At 39.3% G+C, this 11,629-nt stretch overlaps 1 protein-coding gene across 1 annotated transcript in view; it reads right to left on the minus strand.

Moving 5' to 3' along the window:
• Positions 1 to 3,581: 3,581 nt before the first annotated feature.
• The window catches only part of LOC110040182 (ATP-binding cassette sub-family C member 4-like), a 26,566-nt gene continuing 18,518 nt past the window's right edge, over positions 3,582 to 11,629 (minus strand). Inside the window, exons 6-9 of the mRNA XM_089277621.1 lie at positions 10,188 to 10,758; positions 9,712 to 9,848; positions 9,055 to 9,416; positions 3,582 to 8,442 (exon numbers count right to left, since the gene is read on the minus strand). Of these exons, the coding sequence (XP_089133747.1) occupies positions 7,873 to 8,442; positions 9,055 to 9,416; positions 9,712 to 9,848; positions 10,188 to 10,758 (1,640 nt within the window). The 3' untranslated portion in view covers positions 3,582 to 7,872. The remainder of the gene's footprint in view (positions 8,443 to 9,054; positions 9,417 to 9,711; positions 9,849 to 10,187; positions 10,759 to 11,629) is intronic.

Consider the following 11,629-nt stretch of genomic DNA (forward strand, 5'->3'; position numbering starts at 1 on the left):
ATCTGGTCTGTTTTATTTCACTATGCCTACGTGTTTTTGTGTTCCTGAATGCCACCAGAAGGGAGTGAAGTCTTCCACGGGAGAGAAAGTTTTGTTTTGAGGATGTACCTCAAGAGAAGCTTTTCTTTACTGTGGGGAGGTGCTGGCCATGCAAATCGTGTTGGAACACCACCAGACACCACATCAGCTCGTCATTTAAACGATTTTCTAAGATCTTCCAACCTGAAATTGTAGCGAACAAACTTCACTTCCCTCGACGATAGTGAACTCAATTCCTTCGTCTCAACGAATTGCATGGGTCCACTATTTTCCCTTAGAGGCGAACGTTGGACGATTTCTATCCCTATTGGTGGCATTGAGGAACACAAAAACCCGTAGGCATAGCGAAATAAAACAGGCCAGATCGTCGACGAAGCAAGACTTTTCTGGGGAAGTATTATCAAAACAAAACACCGAGGCCCAACTAGCTTCGCTTTCGTGCAACTCGTCCCGGCGAATAAGCTGGGACTGGCGCGCGCTATGTCATAGCCCCCTCGAGGCACTAATGAACATGATATAACACTAGCCTCTTAAAAATTCACACTTTTATTGTGGCACTTATACAGGTGCTTTGTAAACAGTTCGGTTACGCCTCTGTGGTGCTGGGGACACCGTATACCACAGTTTTGTTAGCCTGGTTACGACGTTTTAAAAGCTGTGGTCAAACACTTTCTCTCAAAAAAGGCAAAGTTTTTGGTTGAATTTATGCTATTCCTAATAGACGGATTCAGCCGACATTTTTCCACCCTTGTTGCCACCCATTTCAGGTCATGTGATGCTTCGTTCGGGAAGTCACAATGTTCTGTTTGAACATACTCCCACATGCATGCAATCAGTTGCGTAGGTCAAGTTGCTTAATTGACACGACCCAAATGGATCACCATGCGGTCTGAATTGGGTGGGAACAAGGATGTAAACACGTTAGCCGAATCCATCTTTCAGCGTTTTAAAAGATGTTAAAATAATTGTTGTATTAAAAACCAATGCATAAAGACCTCTTTATCCGATTCACAGAAGCGAAGCGTCATGTCTTGATAAAGTCACTTAACTTCTTGAAACTATGATTTATAAGCTGCTGGTATTTGTCTAGTAGCGATTTATTGCGACCATTATACTTTCGGCCCACAGTGCCAACGTTTAGGGTCTTCTTTGTTTATACAGTCCCCTTTGGTTATGTGGGTAGCTAGAAGATACATAAACGAAACTTTTAATTTCATGTGTTATGTGTCCGCTTTGTCTGAAACGACTGTTACCGTACAAACGTTTTTTACCACCCGAAAGTTACGGCTACCCGTAAGTAAGGGCTACCCGAAAGTAACGGCTACCCGAAAGTAGCGGCTCCTTTTACCTGCTAAATGCAAAAGTAACGGGGGATCTCGCACTTTTGGAATTCTACGGTAAATTACGATAAAAGTAAGGAGTAGTGTAGTGCTGTACTTTATCTTAGCTTACCTGACTTCTGCCTTTTAATCTCCTTAATTAACGTTTGCTCGCAGAAACTGATGATATACCGAGTACGAAAATAAGTGAGGAGGGGAGAAAAAGATAGGAACGTCAAAGCGCAAGGAAAGCTTGAGTAGAGAAAACAAGGATCTTCCACGCGGCGAAATGGTATCTTAAAATCATGCTTCCAAACTCACGATTTCGATTGTTTTATTCCGTTCTAAGGCGTTGTCTTTTCGGACTACACTGACTCAAATGCTGTCAGCGGTGAAATGTACAACTGGTAGGCGTACTTGTTCCGTCCAACATATCTTCAATGGCTTGCAAAACAGTCAACCCACTGGCGAGCAACTTGCCGCTACGAGACAGACGGGGTTGTGTACCGAGATTACATGCGAACTTCGCTGGCAAATTTCGATATTACAAATATCCCAGTACCGATCTCAGGCAAGTGCTATCAATTCAAGATTCTAAACATCCAGGGTTACGAATGTGTCTTATGCACTGCACCGCTGTGAAATAAGGAACACATACATTCCCTGCACACGGACAGTTACAAAAATTTTTGCGAATTCAATGGAAACACAGAGGCGATGTGCTCGACAGCGAAGATAACTTTGGTAATTATCGCGATATCAATCCGAACTTTCGTTGCACTTCCAGTCCAAAGTCCACAATTCAGTTGTGGATCGGGGGACAGTAAGGAGGAGTTTGAAGAGGACTCATAGCAATCATGCGGCGCGTTGTAGATGTACGGAAAGTACGTTTATGTACGTGGGATACCGGCATTTGTATTAGTAATGCATCATAACATAACTGCAAGCAGGATCGATAGTCGATCGAGAATCCGCAAATATATTGTAACAGCAGTCCTTGTAAAAGACTCCTTAGTTATTTTACATGAGGTGCATTGTTTCACAATTAGATAGCAAGCAGTAGAGTACTTTTTTCTGTATTTAAATAGCCTCATCTAAACATGAGAGGGAAGGGGAGAATCCGAGATGCTTATGCAGCCCGAGAGTTTGCATGAATTTCGAGAATTTTCCCAACCCCCGAGTGTTTCGATGAGGGTATAATAATTATAATCTGAAGGGAAAATGGACGACAGCGGAATAACTTACCTACTTACCAATTAGATTCGCGTATTTCCAAAAGAAAAGTTATTACCATTGCAGAGGGGATAATCTAACAGAGTGATTCCTGAGTCTCTTCCTATGATCTTTGTACGGCTATTTTTTAGAAAGATGCCTGATTTGTTAAACAATGTCATACACTATTTCAGACCGTACCAGCATCCTGTTTTATGCTTGATATTTTACTGTGAAGTCGCTGAATAACAACTAAGCAAAACGTCTGGGTGTCGCCATGGGCTACAAGGCCACGAATACGTGAAAAATTTAACATGTACCACGTGTTTCTAAAGTGTTAAAGAACAAAAATGTAATATTATAGAGAAATCTTTCGGTGGAAATCATCTTGATGGAAAAATCTCGGTAAATATTTAATTTGTGTGTCCTTGAATTGGTTTAGCTCAAAGAGAATGAGTTTCATTAAGTTTCGTAGTTGGTGTTATTTTAATCTGGAAGTACGTTACCTCGAGTTCTGGCCAGGTGAAATACTAAAATGTGTTTGACCTGACCATTTTCCTGGAACAATTTATCGCTATTGCTGGCATGTTCTGTTCTTAATTTAGAGTTCTATTTTCTACGACGTAAAATCACAGCAGACCTTATTCTATAAGAGGAGATTGCAGATGGACAATTTTAGTTAGTGCTAAATATCTCTTTTTACCAGAAACCTCTTGGTAAATACCAGCACACTTTAATTAGGAAAAGGTGCTCATTCGCAGATCTTTTGAAGTCGGTTTTCTTCAAACAAACTCCCGTAACACGTACGTTAACACTTACCTGAATTAGTTTCTGTTATTGGAACTAATGACTACTTAAATACTAAAATATTGAAAAGGTGTAACCAGTAAGACCGCCTTTCTTCTCCAATAAGCTAGCCTAAATTGCTGTTTGATAGAGATTGCACAACAATCTTTCGAGTTTTCCTGTACATTGCTACAACTTATATCTTAATTCAATTCTGAAAAAACATTCTTTTTTTTTTTGTTTTGTTCTCGTTGTTTTATTTTGGCAAGACCCTCTTGGAATCATAGAGAAAATGTAGAGTGAAAAAGGATTCGTCTTAGTTATTTCATCGAAGAAAAATACGGTAATGATTCTCGTGCGCACGCGTAGTACATATACCGTGGACTGCGCAAGCCTTTGCTTAAGCCCAGATTTCGAGGCCTGTTAGTCAGGAGCCTGTTGCACATTGAACTGGCTAGCTCAAAAGACCACCACAAACCGCATAATATCAAGCCAAGGTTTAATAATTATTCGATCTAAAAAAAATACATTTATAATTCGCAATCAGAGCAAACAAAAGCAAATCTTTATCTCGAAGCTAAATTCACAAAAATGGAATTTCAACTTACTTCTGTGGCGGGTAGTTACAACAGTCGCACTTTACGGGTTAGCACTGAGTCTTCAACAGATTCTCCAGGTGAGCGGGTTTAACAAACAGATTCTCCAGGTAAGCGGGTTTAACAGACAGACAGACTAAAATAACTTCTTTCTCACCTCGATTCTACTGAAAAACTGGTTTGAGACACAATAACCTAACGCCTTTAAATCAGTGTATATAATTTATGTCAATCACGATTCTTGTCATCAAATAAATCTGTCAATTAAGAGGCAACGCCTATTTGATCAACGAAACAGAGCCCATCACTAGGAGGGTGCAACTACCCTTATTCCTATCTCGGCGTTTTCACAAACCGATCTATTTTTAGTTTGAATTCACCGCGAATTCAGTTGCGTTACACTGCAAATTTCAAAGGGGCTGAACTGCAATTTTCTCGAATTTTGATCGGTGTTCATGCAAAAATGCTTGTAGATCCCACGAAAATAAAACTGTAAACCTAAAATTCATTGACTGAGCTGTATTTGGCTAGAATATAAAATGATTTGAAGCAATACCGGTCAGCTTTTTATCGCTGAATTTGCATAGTTTTTGAGTTTTGTTTTAATTAGAAAAGTGTGTCTACTTAAGGTAATTCCTCTGAAATAAAAGTGACAATAGATTTTTGTTCAAACTTTGTCCACTGAATATTTGTCATATGATAACTTCAATTTTGAAATAAAAAAGGGGGGTGCCCATACTCATTAAGGAGCAGTGAGGCATTGAAAATGCCCTATTTTGGCATTATTTAATGCTTATTATAAGGACGCATTCCCAGTAATTGTAACATCTTTGTGAGCCCGGACTCATAAGAACACGCATTAAACTACAGTCAATACATTGTGTCGGACACAAATAAACGTTTAAGTTTGATTCAGACAGAAAGCTAAATCCTTGATTAAAAATTTGAACCAAATTTCTTGACATGGTTACCGACTGCAAAATAGAAAAGACCACAGTGTATCTGCTATTTTTCTTATTTATTTAATTTTCAGCAATAGAAATTAGATGAGTCTTTTCTCACGCAAAGCTTATGATTAGTTGATTACAACGACTGGAAAAAAAATTGGGGTGCCCATGCTCGTTGGTGAGCTAGGACCATTTTTCAACTGACAGGGCTCAATATCAAGGCAAATCCGTCATGTTTTCAATATGCGCGTGGACAAGCGCGCGCTAATGACACCATAAATTATGCGCAGTAAGGATGCGCGATGCAAATGAGAGGAATGACCTTAAGGTGGCCGAACACAGTTTTCGCGCGCGCTTTTGCTGATGCAATTCAGCGCGCGCACAAGGATTGCAAAAAACAAACATGCCGTCAATAGAGCGATCATTTTATTTACTCAACACCCGCACTATCTGTGCTATTTTTCTCTATAATTGAACGCAGTGTATTGATGGCTTTAGTCTTTCATCACGAAGCTTTGTTAGAAAAGGTAACGATGCAAGGAACCCAGCAATTCTCAGCTTTTTCTTTGTTACCGAAAGAACCCAGTTAAATGCAGTGCATGCGTAGTAAGTCAAAAAATTGCGATTGAATGAAAAATTGCACTCTCGGAAATACGCCTATTTCTCGAGAACCACTCTTAAGAATTTCACGAAATTTGGCAGGAAAATACTTTAGGAAATAAGTAACTGGAGTATTGAAAATAATTGAACTTTAACGGAGGAAATTCTAGATATTACAGTGAACCTTCAACAAGGGATAATTAAAGATCTCTCTGTTAAATTAGCAAAATAGTGTTAACTTGTGAGAATCGTTACAAGTTTGTTGCATGCAAATTATCACGAAAATCTAATGACTGGATTTTCTACAAATAAACAAAACCGATTTTAAAGGCCTTTTTATTTTTATTCATGTTGCCATGGCAACGGCACCCACGTCAGCTTAACCATCAAAAAAGCAAAGTTTGTGTTGTTAACTTGCTTGCTGCCATTTTTGGCGACCGAGAGATCAAAAAGGTGAATGAAACACAGGTATCAAATACTGTGTTCAGCCACCTTAATCAGGGTTCAATTCGCTCGGAAAACACAAGAAATGAAAAGAATCACTATATCTTGATTAAGGAAGAAGATATTGTATTTACAAGCGCAGACGAAAACGAGTTTAATAAACATCGCTACATGTCCAGGGGTCAATTTGATAAAACTTTTACACTTGTGTTAAATCCACAAGTCGGACTATTGTATTTACAAGCGCAGACGAAAACGAGTTTGATTACTAAAAATCGTTACAAATCCAGGTTACAAGTGTCCGACTGGTTATTACAGGTGTAGCGCTACACTTGTAAAAGATAGTAAGAATCAAGTTAATAAAACTTTTACAAGACTCCGAATTGTATTTTTTTTCAAGAGTCCAACTTGTAAATCACAAGTGCAAAATACTAGTCGCATGTCATTTGCAAACATTGAGTACGGCTTCTGAAAAACATATTAGAGCGTCAAAACATATCGTCATCTAGTGAAGAGGAACTCGACGAACTCATGAGACGTCAAGTTATCCACCAACCTAGGAGTTTTGAAGAAAGACGGCTTTTTGACAGGGAAAATACAAGAGAATTCCAAGAGAGTTATTTCTGTTTGCTGCAAAGAAAAACACTAAAATACCGATTTAGTCAGGCTTAAAAGCGGAGCTCCCACAAAATCTTCATCATCTACTCGACACAATAACCTTTAAAGAAATTCAGCGATAAGCATTTCATTAGTAATCTAATTTAATCAGGAATCTACATTTAAACACAATATGCATATCACTTCGTTTGAGTATCGAATAGCTAATCTCGTCTCAACGAAGGATGACCGAATGAAAGAAATGTTAAAGAAACTTCGTTTAATAATGATTATCATTCAAGGTAAAGCCAAAAAATTCATTTAAAAGCCGGAAAACATCCAAAATTTCAAAGACTTGCGATATACAAATTTAATAAGTATTAACGCCATTAGCGTGATTTAAATATTATATTTGCCGACGGCTTTGCAGTCATTTTATCGGCCGTAGCTTTACCAGTCTTAGCTGTAGCGATATTTCGCAGAACAAGAACAATATATCGCTAAGCTGAACACTGCCAGTACTCAGGGAAATACCGCGACGTCTGTTACAACAATGGCTTCGCGATATTTCGCGTGATATATCGTTTCAAGCAAAATATCATTCAAATATCGCCGAAACATCGCGAGTATCGTGATATTAATCGGTTATCGTTTTGCATTAATTTTGCACAGTACTGCTGTAGGAGAAGTTTCTCCCTTAATCGTTCCAAATTGTCCTTATAGAGGGATATCTTCTTGAAGGAAGTTACTGATAGTGTTAATGTAGGCTGTCACATTATGCTGTTCGTTTTCTTTCTCTAATTGTAAACTCATGTCAACTTCTTGTTATCAGTTTTTCATGTGCTTTGCTCTGCCGCATGATATGTTATGAACCACAAGTTAAGATTTAGTATTTCCAGTTATTCTGGCTTTGCAGTCTAGTTTTAAAGTAGCAGGTCTTTAACGTTTTCCAGCAGTAGCACAGACCTTGCTAATGGAGATATCTTATTCAGCAAGCGTAATGGTCGCGTTAAGTGAGGTGCTCGGCTTTTTTTTTCCACAGAACGATCTAACCTTGCTGTTACTCTGTGTAAAAGTGGCCCTCCTTGATTTGATCTACGGTGGTCTCATGCTGAAATCTGGATAATTTAGCTGAGTCTACTAAAAGCATGAAACTTTGTAACGCCTAAAAACGAAATTTTTTACACAATTTTCTTTTCCCTTTGACAAAAAATATTATCACAGGTAGGTCCTTAGGAGACCGAAGAACTGGGTACATGTCTACACATAACTTAAGGGAGACTGCCTCAGGTTTTAGACTTATATGGAAGATTCCATGCAGTGCTAGTAGGTTTAAAGAAAATTGGTTTGAGGGGAAGCCGAGTTAGAAGCCTGAACAAGACGAGCCAAGTATCCATTCTTATTCTCGAGCAAAACTTCAGGTTTGTCAAACTCTACCACTCGTCCCTGCTCCATAACCAACACTTTATCATAGTCCATGATTGTGTTCAAGCGATGAGCGATGATTACTACAGTGGAATCTTTAAATCTGTCGCGTATAACTTCTTGAATCAGTCTGTCTGTCTTGAAATCCACATTAGCAGTGGCTTCGTCCAGAATGATGATCTTGCTTCTTTGTAACAGCGCCCGCGCTAAACAGACCAGTTGACGCTCTCCGACACTGAAGTTGTTCCCGGACTCTCTCAACTTGTAATCCAGCTGGTCAGGTAATTGTTGCACCAGGGTCTTCAGCTGCACATCTTCCAAAGCACGCCACAAATCATGATCTTGATACAAAGAGAAAGGGTCTAGGTTCTTCCTGAGACTGCCGCTAAAGAGGACAGGATCCTGGGTTATTACGGCCATGGACCTGCGAGACGCCTGAAGATTGAGATCCTTGATATTCACACCATCTATAATGACCTACGTGATGAATGAAGAAATGCGAGTCAGGATGAGCTATGGATAATAGACTTAACTTTATTTATTATCATATGGCAAGGTAGTCTTGAGATAATTCCGAGCGTTCTGATTGGTTCTTCCTTGGTAAGAATTTTGCCATAAGGACCGTTTCTATGGTTACGGTCATAGGCAGTGCATTGTTTGTTTTCGAAAGCCAGCAAATTGGAGAATTTTGGGGTTTACGTGTCCGGCTGGGCTGAATGTTGGAGATCGATGTATTTTTTTTGTTATCCAATTCACTGTAATCTTATTGATGTGTTAATTAAAACCGTCATTCCAACAGTAGACCGCTAAAAACATCTGGTCTGCATACCATCTGAAAACCGTTGTTTCGTTCGACATAGGCAAACTATTTGCAATTCCCTACTGATAGGTTCTGTTGTGCTAAATGTCACCTGATGTCAAATAAATTAGGACTTGATATAGCTAAAGAAAGTAAAAGTTAACAATTAGCACCAGGTAATAAATATGAAGCTACACAGTATTGACGATTATAGTGAGTTCCTCTTGCTAACGATGAGAGAGCTAACTAAATAACTTATACCCGAAGTAGGATTTTTCTTATATAAGTACCTCTCCTTCAGGTTCTGGCATTCGGAACAAAGCTGTCACTAAAGATGATTTCCCAGCACCAGTGCGACCTGCGACGCCAACTTTCTCCTTATCAGCGATACAGACGCTTATGTTGTTCAAAATTGCCGGCACGCCTTTCAAATAGGTCAATGACAAGTCACGTAATGTCAAGCTGCCCGTTGTCGGCCACTCTTCAGGTGGAAGGGTTTCAGTGCCGTACCCAGGCTCTGGCTCAATTTCGGTGTATGTGAACACCCTCTCTACTGATGTCATGTAACTTTCTGTTTCCGAAGCCACACGGATGCCACATTGTGAGGCTTCTAAAGTCTCGGCTGCAAAGGTGAGAGCCATACCTGCCAAAGCTAAAAACAAAAGCGAAGGCTTTCTTGTTTCCTTTATTTTACATTACTATATGCGATGAAAATGCCTGATGTCTAATTTGGAAGAGATCGAAGAGCAAAAATCAGAAGGATGATGCTCTGTTTTGCCTTGACTTATTTCCTTATATTTATGGCAGTTATTCACGAGTCCCCTGTAGGATCAGATGTATCCAAAGTATTGTTCAAATAGAAAAGCCTATAGTCGTCTTGAAAATTTCTTCGAATTCAGACTGGAATATGTGGTGGAATGGAAAGTGCCCAATGATTAGGTACTTACCGGGACTTTGTGTTGCTAACAAAGATCCAGCTGACACGGAAGTCACTAGAAAGTTAGTCAGAAGGTCTCCTCTAAACGCGAGCCAAAGTATAGAGGCCTTCAATAATACGAGCGCTGACGTGTTTCTGTCTTGATATCTCCAAAGAAATGAAACAAAAAACGCAGATTAGCTTCATCAAGCTTAACACGTCGAAACGGACTTTTTACGCTACAATAGTCGGTCAAGAATCTGTCTATGAGTAAACCAGTATAGGCTCATCATTACGATAAAGGAAATCATGGTTGGAGTTTTCATCAGTGCTGATCCTCACTCTTTTGTCAAATGTAAAGGTTGTTCACTATACGAAACTTTCTTCATCTATGTTAACAAACCTAGGGATAAATCTCCTGCTCTTTACAAACGTCTTCATAGTTTGCGAAGGTAAACACGCATGTTTAAGGTAAACATGCATGTAACAGTTTGAGTATACACTTACTTGTAAAATTTTTGAAGGAAATCGTCCTCCATCTCTGATGATCGAATTATCTCCAATCCTGTCAAGCTATCAGCAATATGGGAATACACTGGACTGCATGTTATCGCCTCAAGTCGTCTGATCTCCCGGGCGGACCTCAAATAATACTTAGCCAGGTAAATAAACAGAACAGTCAACGGAGTACAAGTGATAAAAAGCCACACATTTGCTACTGCTGAAAGTATGGTAGCACTGAAAAAGTAGAGACACAACTGAATGGCAAAAAGGAATTTTCTTGGAAGGATATCGTCCATGCACCCAACATCTTTAGAGAAGCGGTTTAAGATGCGACCAACTGGATTAGTGTCAAAGAATAGAATTGGTGCTTTCATAACTGCTTTTGTCATCTTGTCATGGAGGTTTTCTGAAGCTTTCAGAGCAGCGAGGTAGAAACCGAACGAGGATATTATCGTAAGAAGTAAGGAGCCCGTAACAATGGATCCGTACACCAAAAGCGTTGTGTAGCTCTTCTGTTGTCCAAATGGCATCTCAGTCATCCGAGAGAGCCACCAGAAGGGCGCTATCAAGAACACTGAAATAAAAAGAAAAGTATGTGTATCATCAAGTTTTGATTTTGGACACAAATCATTTAGGGCTTAGGGGCAATACTTGGAAACAAACAGGTGCGGAAAAAATGCTATAAACAGTAACAATAGAACATCTAAACGACGTATGTTCTGTTAGGTTCTGTGGAAGTTTCGGGCGAGGGCTAAATGTGTCCAAGATTAATTTTAACTAAAAAAAAATGTCTGAATGAGATGCACTTTATTTATAAAAGGATTTTAAAAAGTGCCGGTTTTCATGTGACGTCATCAATTTCCAAAATAAGAAATTACCAATCCTTGTCAGGTTTTAGTTTCATCAGATGTAAGACCCTCTAATAACTTGACGTTTTGCAACGTTTAAGCCCGACAGAGTTCCTCATTATGTAATGGAGCACGTCGGAATTTCCAAGTTAATGCGTTGCGTGACATTAAAATGGCGGCTCGATAAGGCTGTTGAGTAAGTCAAAAGATGAGTTATTGCTCAAGTTTTTACTAACTAAACAGTTCTTGCTCTAAACAAAATATTAATTTCAATGTATCGGGGCTCTAGAGTAATAATGTCTCGTTTCAATGGCAAACTCAATGACAGATGTTTCTGTTACTTTACGGCCGCCATGTTTGTGTCCCTCCGAGGGGCACAAACATGGCGACGCCATACAAAGCTCTATAAATTTGAGTGAAACACTTTTCCGAATAACGCGCGGATGGAAAGCCGTACAGACTTAAAACTTGGCCAGGTTATTTATATATCAATCATTCTTCATATCTCAGCTTCTCGACTTAATTTATTGAATGGTTACGATTTTTATTTTTGATGGCGTGGCAAACCAGCCATAAGAAAAAACGCTCAATTCCAGT

This window comes from Orbicella faveolata, unplaced genomic scaffold, assembly GCF_042242905.1.
Source record: "Orbicella faveolata isolate gen_17 unplaced genomic scaffold, um_ofav_v1 contig_46, whole genome shotgun sequence".
In the NCBI taxonomy this organism is placed as follows: Eukaryota; Metazoa; Cnidaria; class Anthozoa; order Scleractinia; family Merulinidae; genus Orbicella; species Orbicella faveolata.